Source organism: Macrosteles quadrilineatus, unplaced genomic scaffold, assembly GCF_028750875.1.
Source record: "Macrosteles quadrilineatus isolate MER2022 unplaced genomic scaffold, UCM_ALF_1.0 Scaffold_1__1_contigs__length_201487025, whole genome shotgun sequence".
NCBI lineage: Eukaryota > Metazoa > Arthropoda > Insecta > Hemiptera > Cicadellidae > Macrosteles > Macrosteles quadrilineatus.
The window spans coordinates 9827332-9850383 of NW_026542594.1; the positions used below are offsets into that span (position 1 = coordinate 9827332).

A 23052-nucleotide genomic window follows, 5' to 3' on the forward strand; every position below is an offset into this window, starting at 1 on the left:
AATTTTTATGTTTGCCATATAAATGATTTCTTATTATAGCCAATGAACCTCTTAATGTTTCATGGATAATATTTTCAAAAAGGATCTGTCCAAATCATATTGTTTCCAAAAGTTCACAAAAAATTTTGATTATGTTCCTCTCGAACCAATAAACAATCCAATCACCTAAATTTTCAAAATTTTGAATTTTTGATTGAAATATTCAAAGGTAGATTCATAATTTTTTTTCTTTTCTTCATTTACTTCATTAGGTTGATTTAGGTTTATTTCAAATTGAATTGTTGGATTGAGAATTATGCCTTTGTTTGTTTCTCTTTCGATCAATAAAATATCTACTCTTCTGGTGCTTCCATTAGAAGAAAGACAGTGTACTTCTTCTTGCACTTCCCATGTATTATACCATTTTCGGAAGGCATTTGCTATGAGACTTCTTACTTTGTGGTGCCTTGTGTTTCTTAGAAGTTCACCAAACGGACAGAAGCCAAGGGCATGTGCAAGGGTTTTAATCTCTCCATAGGCATGCCTGCAGCGGTTATTGTCCTGACTTCTGCCGTGGAGAACTCGCATTGGCACCACATTTGCAATCATTTTTATATTTTATTTCCCGGAGTATAGTCCTTGAAAAGGATTTGTACTATATCTGACGACTTAATACTGACTTGTAATATAAATATAAATAAAAAAGCAGGTTAAAAAGCTTAAAAATTCTATTGTTCTTATTTTTAACCCTAGTTCCCGGTAACCCGGCATTTCACAAACTCGGCACCCTTCCAGTCCACATTACGCCGAGTTTGCGGGACTCTACTGTATTGGTTTTTCTTTTCCGACAACGTTTGGCTCTTCTACCCGACCGATTAACATGATTGAGGTCTCAAATTGAAGGTATGCACGCACACATTTGCCATCAAGCATCGGCATATATTTATCTATAATCCCATTCGGCTTATACGTACACAAAATTTGCTCTCCATGTATTTCTTATGGGAGTTAAATTTGGTTTCTCTTTTCCGAGTTCGTTTGGCTCTTCTACCTAACCAATTTGCATGATTTAGGTCTCAAATTGAAGTCATGCACGCAAAGATTTCACATCGCATCGGCATATACTTACTTACCTTACTGTATTACTGGACTAAAAAAATAATTTGATTAATTTTCAAATTCTTACATCAATTTAAAATGTATTTCACCAGTTATAGTTATATAATCCTATATATTTAGGTCTAAGAGCTTTCAGTGAAATATCGGCTTTTATTTAAGCGATTAAGATACTGTATTACACAATCAAAAATCATAAATTAGATTTTTTTCTTGGGTGTTATATTTTTTTTACGCTGCGGAGCAGCATGGGTCCTCTAGTTATATTAAACTTTTGGCTTGACAAAAGTAATGTAGTTAATGATAGTCTTTCTAATTGGGACTTGAATTATTTAATTATTCTTTCTTTATTAAAAACGATCCCTTGGGAAAAGTAAACACCAAAATACTTTATGTTTTCACTATCTGATTCTGAAATACTTTTTATGAATAAGTTTTCATCTAACCACATATTACTTTCAACTAGAAGCCCTTTTTCAATTACAATAGACTGACATTTAGTTTTTTTCATTTTTTTTTCATAAAAATGCTTTAACGCACACAGGTAGCCAGCCTGTAGTGTGAGACTCATGAGCTTGCCAGACTACTCACTAAAAACTCCCTCTACTCTGTTGGACACAGAACTGGGATTGTTTGTCACATTACTTCAGGTCAGGTCAACGTGTGACCTAAGCCCTCAGGGCTCGCGCCGTTTCTGGCATTCAATTTCTTTATGACCTAGACTGCATCTCGGTCAAGCTCTAGCTTCTTTGTACGGTGAATATCCTGGACGAAATGTGACATACAGGTCCAATTGTCCTCACCCTCCGTTCGGATCGGATCGGAATGACCGTGTCTACCGACAACTGCCCTACATGTTGTTCAGTCTCCAGGCGGGGACCTTCCCAACGCTGGCAGCGGAAGAAGGTGTGCTCCGCGTCGTCGGGAGTGCCTGGGCTGTAGATGCAATTGGGTGACACGGCTTTGCCCATCCTGAAAAGGTACGACCGAAAAAACCCGTGACCTTGTCAGAAACTGGGTAAGGTAATAGTCCACCTCACCATACCGTCGGTCAACCCATGGTTGGACTTGCTGAATCAGTCTCCTGGTCCAGCGTCCCCGCGACTCCTGTTCCCAGCTCTCCTGCCAGAGCTGGTAGGTGCGGTTGCGCTCCTCCGTTTTTGCATGGTCCTCTCCGCGCCACTGATAAATCGCTTTCCTCTCCACCGCCAAAAGTTTGACGGGGATTAATCCAGCAACCACCAAGATGGCAGGTTCAGACACTGTTCGGTAGGCGGATGCTACCCTGAGTGCTGCCTGACGCTGCACTCTGGCAAGCCGCATCCTATACACCTCCTTATTGAGCGCGTCTGCCCACACTTCCGCACCATACAGGAGCACAGACTGAACTGTAGACATCAACAGCCTTCTGCGACTGGAACGAGGACCTCCAACATTGGCCACTAACCGGCTAAGAGAAGAGATAACCTTAGCGGCCTTGTCCGCCGTTCGGAATATCTGGTCCCGCCAGCTAAGCTTAGAGTCCACCATGACACCAAGATACTTGGCGGCGCGAACGGATTGGACTTCGACGTCCCCCACCCTCAACGGCACAATGGTGTCAATCCGCTTTTTGGTCAGAATCATGATCTCAGTTTTGTTTAGTGCGAGAGAGAGACCGTGATCTGCCATCCATGCGTTTATAGTTTGCATGACTCGGTTTAATTTTACCTGGGCCAGCTCAACACTACGAGCAGCTATTAAGGCTGCAATGTCATCTGCGTACCCAACTAAAACGGTTTCTTCAGGCATTTCAGACCTAAGGAGGCTGTTGTTGTAGTTATTTATTTATTGTTTTAGTTTATTTAGCATTGTGTACTTCAATTAAGCGGGATTAGAGGAGGATACAGTGTGAATGCTTCGCACAGGATGGCTATGATAAATGTTATTTACAAGGGAGCCGGATTAATTTGCTGGGTCATACAGACTACCACTCAAAAAATGTTATAGAGCAAAATACATCAAGCTGCTTAGCTTCTTTTAAAATGTCTTGAGGTTATAAAAAAAATACAGAGAGTTACTGTGCCCTGTCTTTTACCTTAGGGTCATAGTAATAGACGTTGAACTCATCCCCACTAGGCTGCCAGTCGGAGTTGCTGGAACTAAGGGAGTCATCTTTACTGAGACGGCGAGGTGGTGAGGGATGTGGAGGGGGGCGGGGTGCAGGGGGTGAGGAGTCACTGTCATCTCCACTATAGCCCATGAACTTTGCGGGAGTCACTGTCTCTCCCTCAGGTTCTACTTCTCCTTCCCGACCACTGCTCCATGATGAGTCACTGCCTCCTGGACAAAACAAATCCAATGCCATTTATGAACACATTATAAATTACACATTGCACAATAAAAATACAAAGGCGAAAAGTAAAAAATAATAGAAACACTTTATTTGTAGAGCTGAAAGAGATCGTTACAATATACAAAGGTTTATGTGCAGTATTTCTTGTACTAACACTTTAAGCCCTAAGCCTATTTTTTTTTATTTCTCTGTTAATTATTTTTAAGTTATGTCCTGTTATGTATTTTACAATAATATATTAATTTCAACATATGTCCAAGTATAACAAAAATAAAAACAAAATACCCCTGCCACAGCAAACCTGCAGACTAAGCGAATTTCCATGTACTGAATGAATTTTCAATTAAGTCTGTTTAAATCACATTAGGATAACAAGTACCTAAATTTGCTGTTAAGCCGGGTTTTCCTAGGTGCGGAGTCGGCCAGCGGAGAGAGGAACGCGGAGAGCGGACTCAGCTTGTCTTAGGTAATTTAATGTTACTGTTTTCCTAGCAGCGGAGCGGAATGCCATGTTAATTTCAATTCCGCTCTCCACGTTCCTCTCTCCGCTGGCCGACTCCGCGTCTAGGAAAACCCAGCTTTACAGGGAGGGTAATAAAGTGTGTTTTTAGTAAAAAATGAATAGCTTATTACAAAATAAATGAATTTGCCAAATTTGATCAAAATATATATCTATAAGCAAGCAAACTACAACAGTTTACTTATTCTCCATAAGAATATCATGGTAATTTTAAATTTACAATTTATTAAATTTTCTCCGTAACCAATAACAGTAAAAAACACTTCAATATACCGGTACTAAGTTATTTGTTTTTTTAAGCTCTTTAAAAAGATTTAAAGAGAAATTACGAAATTGTATGTTTTGAGTACCTATCAAAAACTAGAGATCCAATTTTTACCCCATAAAAACCCCCATAACACCCCGTTCCCATATCTCACTTCAAGGCTTTTCATTACAATTGATGTTTTATTGTAAAATTATCGGATTAAAATGCATATCGTATAGGCCTATAATCGGATGAAAGAGGTAGATGGTAAAGTGGTATTAGTTTACAAGTTGATTTTCCCTATTAAAACTTCCAGAACTTTTCTTTATGCGTTTAAAATAGCAGTCCTAAATTATATTCAGTTGGAATCGACTACTTGATTCCCGTAAGTAGAAAGGGCCAACAGCTAGTACCTTTTTAAGACAGCACCCAGTAATCCCGCATTTTTAGTAATTTGGCAGTGCCTAAACACATAGTAGATGAATGAGAACCAACCTCCACCCTGAGAGTCAGTCTCCTCGTGTTCCTGGCGCGGGGCCACATCTCCGTCACAGAAGCCTTCGCTGGACACAGAGCTGTGATTGCCTCCAACCACCATCTGCTGCTGCCTCTGGGAGTGGGTCATGTAGGTCAGCAAGTTTAGTCGGTACATCTGGTTGTGTCTGTAACAAAGACAATAGTATTATGGCTTGGTAATCTTTTAAACAGAATTTTTATTTGACAAAATCATTGTGCTTGCAAACTAAAATAAATTGCAAAAATGAATAATGAAATGTAATATGTTTTCACACCTGTCTTGCCGGTTAGTACCACTGGTGTTGCGGGCCAGCCGTTTGTTGTTACCATTGGTGTGGTGCAGATGAAGGTTGTGGTAGTGGTAATGATGATGTGATCTCTGGTGGTGGTCCAGCACTACCTGTGACGAGTTCACCTACACATAACAACATAGGTTATAACAGAAAGTGACGTTCAAAATTGCAACTTAACATGTTTGCTACCGCTATAGTACTAAATTATGGACCAGCGACGCACATATACGACTGCCGGTTTCTACCTATAGACTGACTAATGTCGCATATTTGCGTTGGTGTCCCAATGTTATTAAAAAGCTTAGATATTCGTAACAGTCTATTTGAAGGCCCTGAATTCTCTGCAGTGGTCTACAGGGATTTCTGACGCACAACTGCGTCACTTGGTCTGTGGATATGATGATTAGTGACGTCATATGACTTGCTGCATCACTGGCCCGTGGTCTGCATGTACTGTTACCAAGTGACACGCGGTCTATGTGTAATATTATAATGTATACCTCGGGCTGTGGCAATGACTGTAGCGTCGCAAATATGTGGCGATCGGTAGAGAGTGTGTTAAATATATCATTTTGGAGGAAATTCTGTTTAGAACTTATTAGAGAATTATTGAGAATCAATCATTCAGCACCAATGCAAACAGTGCTTACTAATGTTTCCATGGAAGTAAGTTAAAAGCAAATTTGGAGTATTTCAGACTTTTTTTACTAACAATAATTATTGTCATTCAATCTACATTTGCTAGGAGGTACATGAACACCCAATGTTTATTTAGTATTTTGTATAAGAAATAAATAATTAAGATCCTAGATGCTTTCAACAAACTGTTTTTATATGCAACTCAGCAGAATTTTTCTTTTTCTTTTACTCAATCATATGTTCTAAAAAATCAACTACTTGTAAACAGTTCATATTTATTTGTTTTGTTCATTTTTACATTTTTCATTAATTTCTCTCTGCTTGAAAACGTTTGTATTAGACGAAAATTCGCACTGGTTCATGTTTCATTTTTCATCATTCTATAAAGAAATCCTCAAGAACAATCCTTATATATAATACGTGAAGGTGATTTCTACAAAACACTTACAAACGATGTGTCAAAATAAAGTTATTTTTTGTGTAGATTCCCCCTTTCACCAATTCCTGTAATCAAAGTCATGACTTTGGCCCACAGGCCATCAAAATCCCAATGTGTTTCTTATGAAGAAAAGATTTTGTTTACTTAAACAAACGAATAATTTGTACTAATTGCATACTAAAACAGCTGTTTATAGGAAACACACGATACACACAAGAGCGTTTGTTTTCAGATTCGATAACTGGAGTGAATGATTGATTAAAAACTATCTTTGAGTTTGCTCTTTTGTAGTCGGAAATTATGACTGTTATTTGTTTTGATATAAGGCCTGTATTACTTTGCTATTGCTTGAATTCAAGCAACAGGTGCTCTAGTATGTATATGTATACAAATTTTAACGAATACAGTTTTTGGCCTCTAGAGACATAAAGATGAAAAAGTATATCGGTCCCGTGTCCAGGTCTTAGCCACCTACAGTAATAGCTTTGACTATCAATACAACGTAATAGCTACTTCCCCATAGGGAAATAGCTAAAAGGAGGAACATTTATCTAAATACAAATACTTACTGCTGTGGGCAACCAGTACCCTAAATGGTATTTGGCCTCCATTTATTTAAATATTTATATAAAATAGAAATTAATATTAAATAATTAATTGGAGCGGTTTTAACTAAAGACTGAAGGTGAATTACGGGGTTAATGTTGGGATGTTCGTTGCCAGTACGTGGTGGCTCATTGTGACGGAAGCAGGTGAAGGATTGGTTCTGATAGAGCCAGGACTGGCTGGTGTATGTGATGCCAGGTATAGGGTAGTCGTCCCAGTTCAGGAAGCAGGCCTCGACGGCTGGTTTGAACCCTGAGAACACCTCCAGGGGGTTCAGCTTGTTGTGGCTGTGACCACTCTGCCTCACTCCCAGACTCTCTCGCTTTGTTACCTGCACAAAAAATACATTTTTGTTTGTAATTACATTAATATTTTTAAATAGGTAACTGTTTTACATAAAAAACCTTTCATGAACAAAAATTTTAATTATACTGGGTAACTGGAAGGAGTAGCTATCAGTTTCCATGGGGAAAATCACAAAACTTGTAAACGCTTTTGAACCGACACTTTTAGTCCAGGATTTGAAGGGGGTTGAGTATGCATGGAAAGGCTGACGCAATTTTATTTCTGATTGTTGTTATAGGCACTACAGTGATCATGAAAACGCATGTTGTCGCCCCCCAGCGTGGTCGACATCCCCGGGGGAGTGGGGGCAATATGGCGGGGGTGCCGTTTACTAAAATGCGTATAACTCGAGAACCATTTGAGATAGAACAGTGCAACAAGTGCCAGTTTACTCATAAAAATATGAGCTTTAAAAAATGGTTATTATGTTTGAATCCGTATCTTTGATGGTTTTTTTTAGTTACAAAGGTTTTTTTTTATAAAATATTAAATAGATTAGGCAAAAACCAGTTTATACAAAAAATATAATTTAATATGGAAATTTAAATGGTTACATTTTTAACAGATTAGAGGTTGGCAACCGTGACAGGATCTTTAAAAGAAATGACAAAATTAGGATTTGGAGATTTGACAATAGAAATGATGAGGGAACGTCTGGATGAAGGTGAGCCGATGGGGGTGGGAGGCGGAGCCTACGAGTTTCGTCCACAGATAGGACGAAATACCCAATTGGTAGAGCTACGACCACCAGCGGACCCGGTGAGTATGTTACTAGCAAAGATTTCGGCAGTTAGAAACTTGATCAAAACAATTGGATACTCATTTTGCAGACATCAAAAATGTAACTTCATCCTCCATTAAAAACATTTTGGAAAACAAACTAAAATTAGAAACTAAACTTATTACCAACACCTATGAAACAGACAAATCGGACATGGAGATTATTTACAATGAAATCAAATTCAACAACCGGGAAAATATCTTGGAGTTAGCCGAGGACTCACCAGCCATCCCCGGAGGTATAGAGATCCTACGTCGGACAGAGACTTTTAAGGACTCATCGGCCTTCTCGGGGAAAGATCCTGAATAGGACAAAGAAGGTCCAGGAGGACTCATCAGCTTCCTTGGGAGGGGCAGAAGAGATCCTGCGACGGACAGAGATGGCTGAGGACTCATTGGTAATCAGAGGAGATGCAGAAGAGATTCTGTGACGGACAGATATGGTCGAGGACTTATTGGTCATCACAGGAGGTGCAAAAGAGATCCTACGACAGACAGAGATGATCCATGACTCATTGGTAATCACAGGTGGTGCAGAAGAAATCTTGTGACGGACAGAGATGGTCGAGGACTTGTCAGCCATCTCGGGAGATGAGGATGGGATCCTGCATCAGACCGATTCTCCTGGGGTCGCATCAACCGTAACGGACACCGAGATACTACCTGCGCTCAATGTTACGTCGTGTGAATACTTTGAGGAGTCCAAGGATACGAAGAGAGGGCAGGAGCAAGAACTGAAGATCACGCAGTGAGACAAGAAAGCCCCTAAACACTGCAACAGGTAACATTGTCTGTTACTAGTGATGGTCGGATCCGGATATCTGACTACCGGATCCGAGCTAGAACCTGCACCGGGTCGGATCCAAAAAATTCCGGATCTTGGTCTGGATCCGGTTTTCATGGATTCGGTTTTTTTTAAATTTTTTCCCGATTTTTTTCCTAACACAAAGCTATTTGTATCACTATACAACCCCGACTTTTTACCAACACAAAGCAGTCTGTATCACTGTACAACCCCGATTTGTTTACTAACACAAAGCTGACTGTATCACTGTACAACCCCGATTTGTTTACTAACACAAAGCTATCTGTATCCATGTACAAGATCGTTTTTTCCCCGAGTGTCTCTTGATGCAAACGATTTATATGGCAAGGCCATGTCTCGATGTTTGTATCTAGATGCAAATAACTTGTATAGCAAGGCAATGTCTCAGTGTTTGCCTCTTTATGCAGATAACTTATATGGCAAGGCCATGTCTCAGTGTTTGTCTCTTGATGCAAATAACTTATATGGCAAGGCCATGTCTCAGGGTTTGTCTTTTGATGCAAATAACTTATATGGCAAGGCCATGACTCAGTGTTTGTCTTTAGATGCAAATAACTTATATGGCAAGGCCATGACTCAGTGTTTGTCTCTTGATGCAAATAACTTATATGGCAAGGCCATGACTCAGTGTTTGCCTCTTGAAGTAAATAACTTATATGGCAAGGCCATGACTCAGTGTTTGTCTTTTGATGCAAATAACTTATATGGCAAGGCCATGTCTCAATGTTTGTCTCTTGGTTCAAATAACATATATGGTAAGGCCATGTCTCAGTGTTTTGTCTCTTGATGCAAATAACATATATGGCAATGGTATGTATCTTTCCGAACCAAATCCGACCCGATTTTTCGGATATCTGCACACCTCTAGTTTTTAGTTTTGTACCTGGATGATAAGCTAATGGCCTATAATCTTGTCTCAAAAATATCCCGTTAGTAATTCAATCCCAACCGATGCTTCGTGATAAAAAATCTCAGTTTTAGTGGCAGTTTTAGTTAGCAAACTTAGTGCATTTTATGATTTTGTTAGTGTCCCCAACAAATGAGGGATTATGGGCTCAACTGGAGATTACTCTCTATATAAGATATATTAACCTTTAAACATTACCAATTTAATTTTAAACAGTATGATTTAAATTGGCATTCTGTTAATAACGTTTTTTTAACCCGCCCTTATGAGAGTGTGTATCTGGATCCGGATCCGAAGATCCGAATTTTTCAAGATCCGGATCCGGTACCGACATTTTCTTGGATCCGCCCATCACTATCTGTTACACTACCAACAAATGGTGGAAAGGTAAGGGAAGACCAAAAAGAGAGAATACTTTTACTTACAACTGAGAAATCGTAAGAAGTTGCAGCAGGTCAACGAGTCTGAGAGTAATGGTGAAGGTAGTGGAAGAGTAAGGAAAAAGAATTATGGAAAATATTTGGAATCTGAAAGTGAAGAAGGCTATACATACATATCTATATGTATCTGTTATATCCAGGGTTAGTAAAAAGTCTAGAGACCCCCTGTTAATTTTTTAACAGCCCATACTAGAAATACCCCCGCCGCAGCAAAACTGCAGACTAAGCGAATTTCAACTTGTCTGATTACATTTTTACCAAAATATTTCCATAAATAAGACATATTTATTCCATATTTAAATAACATTAGATTTAATGAGTGCTTAGGTTTGCTGCTACGTGGAAGGTAAAAAGTGTTTTTTGACCATACGTCAATAGTACAGGATGAAATAAAAAAATTTGCCAAATGTTATCAATATATATCCATAAACAAGTAAACTACAACAACTTTCATTTTCTCCATAAGAATAACATGGGAATTTTAAATTACACTATTTTTGAATTTTCTCCGTGACCGTTAGGCATACAACAGAGCTTTAATATACTAAATTATTTATTTTTTAAGCTCTACAAAACTGTTTGAAAAGAAATTGCAAAAATTTTTTTAATTTGGGTCAAAAATTGAAAACCCCCATTTTTACCCCCCATAAACCGATTATGCTGGATCGCGAACTCGATCGAATAAACGTAAGTCTTTGACTCTTGCAACTTGACGATACTACCACTGGACCCAACCTATCACACTGCTGAAGCTGATACATTACTAGACCTTATTATTCTAAGTGATCCCGAATTTTCAGTTCACCATGGCCAGCTTCCAGTCCCTGCCATTTCTCGACATGACCTTATTTATTGTGCCCTTGCCACGAGAGCTCCCAAGCCCGAAGAAAAACTCATATCTTACAGAGATTTTAGAAATTTGAATGAAGCAAATTTTTTGTCTGATGTAAATTTAACGCCTTGGCACTCCATACATACCCTGGAGTCAGTTGATGATATGGTCGATTCATTTAATGAAACCATTTTAAAATTATATGACAAACACGCTCCACTTGTCAACCATAGGGTTAGTAAAAGTCGCTCCGTTCCTTGGATTAATGATGAGATAATTTATTTAATGGCTCCGCGGGACTCAGTCCATCGCAGAGCCAAAAGAACTAGGGATCAAGGGCTCATGGCCCAATATCGCCAGCTTAGAAATCAAGTAAAACAACATTTACGTAGTGCTAGACTCCATTTTTTTCATAGATTGTTTTCTGAAGGAAAGCAATCCTCTGCTATTTGCTGGCGTAATCTAAAACGTTTTGGATTTGGAAAGCAATTTAACATTGTCCCTATATCAATTCCGTTGAACGATTTAAAATGATTTTTTTAATCAGTTTTATCACAGGTAAACGGTACAATAATTCAGAACCATTTAACAGAGCTAAAAATCAAAAGTAGTGATATACGTGGTGCATTATAAGAAGATTTAAGTGATTTTGGAGGGCTGATTGATGATCCTGAAGAAGTAGGTAGTGATATTGATGTAAATTATCAGCCAGATTCCTAGCTATGGTTAGGCAATGCATTCTTAGCTAAACGCTATGTACTGAAATCTGTTTTTTGCCCATAACTTATTTATTTCCAAATCTACTTCCTTATATTATTATATATTTGTAATCCTCATAAAATTTAGAACAAAGTGGCTATTTTCAAATATTTATAGGCCTATAATTTATACAATTTCATTGAGCGCAAACTTATTTTTTTTTTTTTGAAAATTTTCCAAACAATTTTTTTTACCCAAAAATTTTTTTTTAAACAAATTTTCCTTATGTTTTATGTATAATATTGAAGCCCATAATTTTTCAAACAAAATGGTATATAGAACAGTATAATTAACATTGTTTTTAAGCTTCTCAGATCCGTTTTAATAAAACCTTGCAAATGCGCAAAAAATAGGCAAACATTAAGGCCAAAACTAGGGACACTCGGAGGGTTAATCCATCGAGTTGATGTCGCGAAACTCAACTTACCACTATGCCATCTAATGTATATGCCATTTCAGAATAAAGTAGTAAAGTATGGGTAAGTCAGGAAACATTTGTAGAAAACACCCTAAAAAATAGGCCAGCTTCTGAAAATTACATTTAATGAGTCATTGCACATGCTATTACTACGAAAATGAAAGTACATATCAAATAGAACCCGTAACCTAAAAAAATTGGAAAATTTCTATTATAAAACTTTATTTTAGTATTATAACATCCAATACTAAAATAAAGTTGTATAATTAGCCAAACCGTTGTGAAATTTGTTGTAAAATGGTGATAGTTTTTGTTAAAAATTAATAGTGATAAATTTTAGCAAACCTGCGTACTCAAACCATTTCATTCCAGATTTTGACCAAGATAAGATCATATCAGCTGATCAAATGTTTTGTTTAGATTTCTTATCATGTCAAAGCAAACTGTTCTATTTGTTTATTTTCCCAATGATGTGTAGCATCCTTTTCCTACAGTCTCTTAAAAAACGTATAATGATGTGCTACAGCTTGGCGAGAATAGCTTCCCAGAACTGCCTGCTATGAACTGAGGTAAAATAATTCAAATGTACTATCAGTAATCCAAGAAACATTAAATATAAGACGGGCAACAGCTAGTAAATATATTAGGGATGTGTCGATTCTCAATAAAATCAATACTGATACCCGACACAATTGCAAATATCCCACTATCGGTAAATAATAGGGGTGTGCGAATATTCGAAAGTTCGAATAGTTGAACGAATACTTTAGTATTCGAGCCCGACTCGATCTTAATGAGTATATTCGAACATTCGAATAGTAAACAAACCTAGAAAAAATCTCTAATTTCAACCAAATGAAGCATGGTGTTGTGTTGTTTTATTTCATCATGCTTCGTATTATAAAGTCGGCAACTTCAGCATATTATGACATCTTCCTTAACTCTAAAGTATACACAACCATTTTCAAGGACGATAATTTTGTTGTGTCATTATTAAGATCTCTCCGCTCAGCTGCCTAACTTACAATGCTCCAATACGATAGGCTTACTGCAACCTACTGGCATGGAAACACAAGACTGTCAACCATTCTTATTTGATTAATTAACAATAGCCTATATTTAGCAGCAATTAAGTTTGTATTAGTTTATCAGACAGATATCTATTTATATAACTTTTAAATATATTCTCTTAGCTTAGTTAATATTAGGATCTACTTTTTGTAACTGAACTTAAAGTACAGTAGAATGACGAAATAAGTCGTCTGAAAGAGTTGTCTGAGTAGCAACTAGTAAGCTATGAAGTAGAGCTGCACTTCACAGCAGTCTTTAGCATAGATTAAATATACTCCTTAACAAGACACGAACTACCGTGAATTAATTTCTATGAAAATAATCAGCACCATTTATTTCCATTTTTGAACAGAGAAATATATTTTTTTAACTCTACCATCTTGTTTTGTTACACAATTTTGTCTCTACTTCTCTTCTGAAACAACACAACCGGGATGCGTAATAAAGGCCAATGACCTAAATATAATGATTGTGCAATGTTGTATTTTGATGTAAAAATGCAAATCATGGGATTAATTTAAATATATTTGTAGTTAATAAAAATTAAATTTTTGATAATTCAAAGTTTCTACATGGAAAAAGAGAATCTGAAGTCAAACTGGGCAAAGGATACTCGAAAATACAACTTTTTATCATTGTCCTGCTATTAGAATCCAAAGCCAAGCCAGCCCTCTAGTCTAAATATAGCTTCAAGGTTGCACCATCCCCTCCCCCCCAAACCATCTCCATTCACAATGGCCCGCTCCTTTCGAGGTCGTTGTCCAACCCATCCCACCCTTCTATTGTTTTGCCTTTTAGGCTAGTACTCGGTGCACCGCAGACCCCTAACTAAATGCATTTATGTTTTTAAAAGTTTAGATTAAACAACCGGTTATTGTGTTGGTTTGGAAAAAGTAACCAGTAGTGTTACATTATCTTGTCAAAATTTTGCTGCAAACATGGTTATTCCTAAAAATTCTTTACCAAATTTTTAACTAATTGTTGTGTTCGTGGGTTGAAATGGACTTAGGAAGTGGACTGATAAAATAAATACGATAGTTTTACATGTTTAACACACGGCTACAAACGGGTGGTTAAGGTTTGAGTTTTGGAGGTAGACTCTGTTGTAGGGACGGACGGACATGGACGGTGGTGTGATGTAGGTGGAGAGGGGATCAGGGATGTTTGTAGCCAATGAGATTTATTTAAAATCTTACGATCATAGTGGCGTGATGTACAAGGAAATCATAGCTACAACAGATATTAATATTCTTAAGATATATTACAATTTCCTCCCTTTTAAAATTGAACAAAACACTGCAAAAAAATGTCAACTATTAATATATAGTCCATTGGTGGTAGAGTGATATTTCTTGACGCTTAACCTAATAAACAATCAGAAAATGTATAATCATCATTGGGTATAACATAGTATTTAATATCAAGAATCATGGTAAACAGCAAACACACACACAAATACAAATTGGTAAAAGAATCATAAGTCTAATCTATTTACAGGTTTCCTAACGCGTTCAGGATTGCGTCGTGGTTGACTTTGACAGGTGTTATTACTATTACTACTATCACTACTACGCACAGCTGATTTTACGCACGCGGATACGGGCATAGTACTATGTGCGGGGGAAGGGGGGAGTGACTTCCTGGCTGGTGGTGTAGATCGCCGCGCTGGAGAAGCAGGGAGTGACCTCCTATCATTCGCTGGGGTGGTTGCCATGCCAACCGGCTTGCTGACTACGTCCTTGGCGGGGGAAGAAGTACAATACCTCTGGTATTGCGGCGTTGCCAACTCTGGGTCTGAGCTAGCGGATGTAGGGGTTGCCACGTTTCTATGTACAATATTTTCAGCAAAACCCGTATCTCTGTGCAGCGGGACTGTTATTTAAACCGATCAGCTGATCTATGTGACGCTTAGTAACAATGCCTGAACTTAACTCTATTTCATACATAACAGGACTGATTTGCTTGTGTACAGTACCCTGTAACCATTTGTTGTTTGACCTGTAATCTCTCATCAAAACAGTTTGACCTGGATAAACTATCCTAGTACTCTTTGACTTAAAACTATTTTTACATTCTTCTTGTTTCTTATTTACAAAATGTGTTATGTTTGGTCTCAATAGATCCAAACGGGTGCGCAGTTTTCTGCCAAACATCAGCTTACTGGGTGTTTCATTGGTAGTTGAGTGAACAGAGTTTCGATAATCGAACAATATTCTACTCAAGGCTACGTCAACATTTACATTGTCATGAAAAACGCGCTTTATCTTGTCTTTAGCAAACTTAACGCTGTTTTCAGCTTGCCCATTACTTTGAGGATGGTAAACAGGACTGAATGTATGTCTGATACCGTTAATTTCCATGAAATGTTTGAATTCAGCTGACGTAAATGGTGGTCCAATGTCAGAGTGTAGATTAACAGGTAATCCAAACCTACTGAATAATTCTCTTAAAAACTGTATAGCTAGTTTTGCGGAAGTTGAACTAACTTCACCTACTTCCAACCATTTTGAGTGAGCGTCAATAACGATCAAATACATTTTATTTTTGAAAGGCCCTAGGTAGTCAACATGAATGCGTTCCCAAGGAGCGGATGGGTAGTGCCAAACGTGTAATTGGCTTTTGGATGGCTTGTTCCGTTCCCGAAGACAGGAAGAACAGCTGTTAGCTATGTTGGTGATGTGTTCATCAATACGCGGCCACCAGACATAGGATCGAGCAACCGACTTCATTTTCACAATGCCTAAATGGCTAGAGTGAAGCTCTTTAAGTACATAGTCCCTTAAAGTTACTGGTACGACTACTTTATAACCCCACAGAATAATCCCAAATTCAACTGTCAGTTCGTTCTGTCTTTGGAAATACGGAGCAAGTTCTTCGTTTCCCTCTGGAATGACATTAGGCCATCCGTTTACAATATAACCATATATTTTACTTAAAACTGGGTCTTTCTGTGTTTCTGACTTTACATGTTCAAATGTCAAAGGTAATGAACTCTCCTGTAAACAATGTAAATAAGTACCTTGCCACGCAAACTCATCAGTAGCATTGTTGTGATTAACACTCAACGGCAATCTAGATAACATATCTGCGTTGTTTTGATCCGATTTTACATATTGAATGTCAAATTCGTAACCGGACAAGAACAAAGCATATCTTTGCATGCGACCAGCAGCAAAAATAGGCAATCCCTTTTTTTGAGCCAAAAATACTTAGAAGTGGTTTGTGATCAGTATACAAAACGAACTTTCTCCCATACAAATATTGATTGAATTTTTTGACTGCAAAAGCAATAGCAAGAGCCTCTTTTTCTATTTGTGAATAGTTTCGCTCAGCTGTTGAGAGTGTGCGTGACTGATACGCTATCGGTTTCTCTACGCCATCTGGTGAGACAATACTTAACACGGCGCCTAGGCCTACTGAGCTAGCGTCTACGGCTAATTTTAAGGGTAAATTGGTGTCATAGTGAGCCAAAATAGGAGCGTTAGAGAGTAGCTCTTTTACCTTGTCAAAAGCTGCAATACAATTCTTGTCAAAATTGAAGGGTGTGTCCTTTTTGAGCAGGTTATACATAGGACTTAATATAGTGGAACAATTAGGAATGAACTTCGAATAGTAGTTAATTAGACCTACCAAAGCTTTGACTTCTGTTACTGTTTTAGGAACTGGAGCGTTTTTTATAGCCTCTACCTTAGATTCGGAAGTGTGTAGACCTTGTTTGTCAATACAGAAACCTAAATACTCTACTTTAGGTGCAAAAAATGTACATTTACTCTTCTTAACGGTAAGACCATTTTCTTTAAGACGTTTGCAAACTTCCCTAAGCTTTTGATAATGTAATTCATCATTTACATCTGTAATAAAAATGTCATCTAGACACAATTACATTAGGTAAATCTTGTAAACATTGTTCAATTCTGTACTGAAATATGCTGGTTGCGGATGAGATTCCGAACGGCATTCTTTGATAACTAAACAACCCTTTATGCGTACTTATGGTACATAGTTTTTTAGACTCTTCATCTAACTCTAGTCGCATATATGCTTGGCACAGGTCTATCTTACTAAATTTTTCACCTTTCTGTAAACTAGTAAACAAATCATCTATTCTAGGGATTGGGTACTTTTCTACCTCTAGACTTGGGTTTAATGTAACCTTAAAATCTCCGCAATTACGGATTCCACCATCTGGTTTAAGAACTGGAACTATGGGAGTGCCCCAATCAGAACTTTTGACTGGGAGAAGTACGCCTTCTTCTGTTAACTTCTCAAGCTCTTTTTCTACTTTAGCTTTAAGTGAAAAAGGTATAGACCGTGGCTTAAAGTACCGAGGTGTGGTGTTTGCTTTCAATTTTAATTGAACTGGTTCACCTTTGTATTGACCTAATTTATCAGTGAAAACCTCGGGAAATTCTTTAAACAATTCTTTGGTTAGTTCAGTGCAATGTTTACTATGTACAGTTTGATCGATACTAGCGTTATTATCAATGCCAAAAATTTTATCTTTGAAAGATATTTCCACACCAAGGCTCTGAAGCCAATTACGTCCTATCAGAGGATGAGCTCCCTTCTTAATTACATACAATTCTAGACATTTGCTTACTCCTTGATACTGTACATCTACTTCTATTTTCCCTAACGGAACGATTGGTTCATTTGTGTACGAACTCAGAGATAAGTCAGTGGATAACAATTTAAAAGTGTTGAGATTTTCATTGTAAAAGTTTTCACTACATACACTTACACTTGCACCTGTGTCAACTTCAAAATTAATTGGTTTTCCCTGAACTGTTAATTCTAATTTAATAGGGCTTACTTTAGCATTTTCTACTTTACTTTCATTCATTTTGAATAAATTTGGAATATCTTCCTCATAGCTCTCAGCTTTAGGGTTATCATCGCTTGCACTTGTTACTGCTTCTACATAATTATGCCTGCTGTTATATCTATTACTAAAATGACGAGAATGTTGTTTTTGTGACTTACTCTTAAATCGGCAAACCTTAGCAATGTGATTCTTCTTTCCACACGCGTTACACGTTACACCTAACAATCGACACTGATTTCGTAAATGAAATGCACTTCCACAACACGAACACTGCACTTTGTTGTCGTGCGAAGAGCTGCTTTTGGGGTGATTGTGATGACCTGAAGGTGCGGTGACGGTGACACTTGATGGTGCGCTGCTTCCGCCTGGTACTCTGCGATGGTGTGACGTCATCTTTTGTAGTCGCTCGACGTTGCGGCTCCCGTTGATCGACAAGGCTGCGGCATTCTTCTCAGCGGCTTCTGCTGACGTGATGATTTTGACGGCTTGGTCCAAGGTTAGGCTGGTTTCTGCTAACAATTTTTGTTTGGTCGACTCGTTCCTGATTCCGGAGACTAGACGACCCCTCAGGTAGTCATTTAAAGATGCGCCGAAATCACAATGTGTAGACATCTTCCTTAACTGCACGATGTATTCCGCAGCTGATTCTCCCTCGTGCTGAATTCTTTTGCTGAACTTGTATCTCTCAGCGATGAACGATGGTTTCGGGTAGAGATGATCCTTAATGATAGTCACTATTTCCTTAAAACTCTTCTTCGATGGTACGTCGGGCGTGCACAGATCCCGTGGTAAACTATACGTTTTAACACCAGCAACAGTCAATAAAGTGCTAACCTTCTTCTCCTCCTTAATATTGTTACATTCGACGAACAGTTCGAATCTTTCTATGTATGAAGACCACGTCTCGGAGTTCTGGTCGTACTCGCCGATGCTGCCAATTATCCCGGCCATGCTGGAGTAACTCGACACTTCACTATCTTCAAACAACGGTAGTAAGTCTAAGTCCACTTCGTCGTCCGACATTCACAAACGCGTTCGAAATTTACACTACGCGGCACAATCGAACAGTTGCATTGCGCGGTATGTAAATTTGACCGACCTCGTCGCCATTTGCTGTGTTCGTGGGTTGAAATGGACTTAGGAAGTGGACTGATAAAATAAATACGATAGTTTTACATGTTTAACACACGGCTACAAACGAGTGGTTAAGGTTTGAGTTTTGGAGGTAGACTCTGTTGTAGGGACGGACGGACATGGACGGTGGTGTGATGTAGGTGGAGAGGGGATCAGGTGATGTTTGTAGCCAATGAGATTTATTTAAAATCATACGATCATAGTGGCGTGATGTACAAGGAAATCATAACTACAACAGATATTAATATTCTTAAGATATATTACACTAATTTATTATGGCTATGACCTGTCTGAGTAGTACAATAGGTTAAGCCTTTATCTTAACTGTTTTTTTTTTCTTGACTTAATCATGTTAGGAGTAATAGGTGTTGATAATGTTTGAAACTGCAATTGTTGTTAGAAAACCATAAATGTAGGAAATGTTACTACATATAATTTTTATAGTAACATCAATGAAATAAAATGAGAAAGATACTGGAAGCCTGTACCATTTTGTACCAAGAACAAATAACATATGTAAGGGCAAAAATCAATTATTTTAAAATGTTACATTGGTTAAAATCAGAATTATTAACCTTAGTAGAGTCCCAAAGGTGTGATTGGAAAACTCTTTGGAGTCTATAATAATAACATAAATATTCGCTCGGTAATATTTGATATTCAAAAATATTATGAAGTATTCGATTCGATTTGAACCCAAAAATCACTATTCGCACACCCCTAGTAAATAACCGCTATTGCCACAATCACACTAAACGAAGATGACATTTCCGTGAACGCAGGAGACGATAATGATGTCTACACGGCCGTGGGAGATGATCAGAATTTTGCCGCGTTTGCGGAAGACGACGATAATGTGTACAAGACCATGGGAGATTTTCATGAATTTGGCCGCAGTCGCACAAGACAATGATAAGGCCTACACGACCACCAATAATGATGTCAAGACATCTGCGGGAGATGATCAGAATGACCACGATTGGGGAAGACAATGATAATATCTACTTGGCCGCGGGATACGATGTCGGACGTCCAATAATGTGAATACTGCCCGGGGATCGCGCAAGACATTCATTATTTTTGCGTTACCGCGAGGAGTATTCAGGATTTTGCTGTGAACGAGGAAACAATGATGATGTCTCCACAACTTCGAAGACGAAAATGATGTCTCACGGATGCGGGAAATGATGAGATTTTGCTGCCATTGCTGGAGACGATGATAATGTCCCCGACGATGATAATCTAGAGAGAAGTTCATGATAAATATTTACAGTGCATTGTTTCAGCAAAAAGTTTATTTCATAATGAGTGATGTCATAGCTTCTGTACCTTTCTTGCAACTTCTTCCAAAATGTTTGTTTGACTGTGACTTGGAATTTTATAATTTATAGTTTTTTGGAATTCTACCTATAACCATTAAGCGTACAAAACCACTTCAATATATTAAATTATTTGTTTTTCAACCTTTACCAAATAGTTTAGAAATAATTTTAATTTAATGGTTTGACAGAGAAAAAAAAGAGAAAACCCAATTTTTACCCCTGTAAAGCCCCAATACAAATCTGAACCCTAAAGTCCAATGTGCTTGTTTTGAACAATTCCTAAGAATAAACTTAGGTTTATACGTTTGTACCATTTTCAGTTGGGAACACTGGGAATCCAAAACAGATATTGCAACCCAAAACTCTGAAATCAACTCTTTCCCCACATACTATGTATGGGAGAAAAAGTAAAAATCAATTATCTAGGGAATGATATATTCTAGGTAACAATACCTGTTGAATACGAGTACAAATAAAAGGTAAATACATATACAAAGTCCATCTAAAATAAAAAAATTCCTTAGTCTAGTTTTCAAGTGTGAACTCCTGTAGGCCTATTGATTGATGATAATATTTAGTTTCTGAAAGGACAACAAAAATTTGTAAAAAAATATTAGAATTACCTTTTCGATAACCTTGAGATGCCAGTCCCTGAACTGGTTGCGCAGCAGGTTGCGCTGTGCTGGTGAGATGGCAGGGTTGAGAGCGGCCAGCCGCCACAACACTACTATCTCATCACATAGAGAGCTGCAGGCGTGTTGTGACGCTTGACTGTTGCTGGTCACAGAACCATGCTTGCCTCCTCCACCTCCACTGTAGCCAGCGTGCAGCGCCACCTTAGTATAGAACCACCACACCAGGATCTGCAAACAATGTACACGTGACACCACTGCTATCAGTACCTGGCATTGATACCCGTCATACAGATATTTTATTATATTAATTATCTTCTTTGGTATTCCACAATCTTCAAGTACATACCATAAGATTCTATGGCTAACGGAGTCAAATGCTTTCTCGAAGGCAATGAATGCCAGGTAGATCGCTGCCTGAAATTCTCCACCCTGCTCTTGACATTGATTGGACATTGAACATTAACTTACGATTTATAAAAAGTATTAACTAGTAAATTGCATTACAAAGAAATCTACAAATTTAAGATAGGATATATAAATCAGTGTCATTTTACATACAAAGTGTAGACTGGTTAATTTAAAAATGGGTAGGGTTAGATCAAAAAGCATTTAAAAGGTGGCCTAACATGGAATTTTATCACGTATGTATAAAAAATCAGGTTTGAACAGAAAGGGTTTATTGCCTGTAGTAGTAAATGGTTAAGGAGACAAAGGATAGGATAAGCAGGCTTACCTTTAGAAAGTAGCCTACTTTGTAGGTTTGAATAATCACAACATTCTGTATTAGTCATCATTTGAAATAGTGCCACACTGTTTCTACAGAATGCAGCACAGAAAACTATTTTACTTTTGGATAAGTCCAAATATATTAAACTCCAATCGCAGCAGACCTGTGCACTCAACAAAGTTTAAATTTTCCACTATTAAATATGGGAACATAAAATGTAAAAATCTTTATCAAAGTAGTATCTATATATATAAAATCCAATGTATGTTTGTTTGTTTGTTCTTTACGAACACCGAAACCGCTCGAAAGATTGTAATGAAAATTTCAGGCATTATTAAGCATTATTCAAGGATCGTTTGTGTGAAGTTTGGTGCAGATCCGTCAAAAGGCCTCCGCTCCTGTGGCTCTGGAGTTTCCCATGTTAACCTTATGAGTAGTCATATTTAAATGGAATTAAAGAATCTTAATAGCTGGTTCAACTAAACAATTTGATTCTGTGATGTTCAATAGCATCAAAAATTTAATAGGTTTACCAACAGGGTGCAGCACTATTATTTTTTTTATTTATGACAACAGCTTATTACAGCTTATAGCAACCAAAAGGTGAGTGAGTGTAGCGAACAAACTTCAACCTGGAGGCGAGTTAGCGTAGTAAACGAGTTAACCTGAAGGCAAGTGAGCGCAGCGAACGAGCAGCAACCTAAAGGTGAGTGAGCGTAGCGAATGAACTTCAACTAGGGCGTGATTGAGCCATGCGAACGAGCTCATCTTGAAAATGATTGAGCATTTGACATAAAACCACATTAGGACAGGACGACGTCTGTCGGGCCAGCTAGTACATAATAAAAGTGATGGAAATGCCTTGGTATTGTTATTTTTTGTTTTAACCCACACAATCTAACATAAATTATTAAGTGAATAATAACCGTGCAAGCTATCTCAGGTATTCAAATGCCTCCCAATTTGTCATTAGCCCACCACATTAATATCATTAAAAGAAGGAACTCCAATAATACTTAGGGGTGTGCGATGCATCGAAAATGCATTCGATTCAGCATGCATCGAAATCACGATGCATCGATTTGGCCTCGATGCATCGAAAAAGACCGATGCATCGATTAAGTCCCGATGCAACGATTACGTCCCGATGCATATTTAAAACTAATTTAGGACTCCAAAATGAGTTTTAGATAGGGATGTGTCGATTATCGATACCACCGATACTCGGACATTGTCGATACTAGGAATATCGGTATCAAGAATCGATTGCCAAACGTCGATTTCGCCCGATTCCGCCACCCGACAGGGATGGATAGATATTTTATTTTAATATTTAATTAT

General features: G+C 38.0%; 1 protein-coding gene across 1 annotated transcript in view; it reads right to left on the reverse strand.

The window, feature by feature from the left end:
* Nucleotides 1–23052, reverse strand: part of LOC128994973 (zinc finger SWIM domain-containing protein 8 homolog) — a 197732-nt gene that overhangs the window by 118395 nt on the left and 56285 nt on the right. Inside the window, exons 7-11 of the mRNA XM_054419837.1 lie at nt 20973–21212; nt 6779–7021; nt 4989–5128; nt 4693–4859; nt 3173–3417 (exon numbers count right to left, since the gene is read on the reverse strand). Of these exons, the coding sequence (XP_054275812.1) occupies nt 3173–3417; nt 4693–4859; nt 4989–5128; nt 6779–7021; nt 20973–21212 (1035 nt within the window). The remainder of the gene's footprint in view (nt 1–3172; nt 3418–4692; nt 4860–4988; nt 5129–6778; nt 7022–20972; nt 21213–23052) is intronic.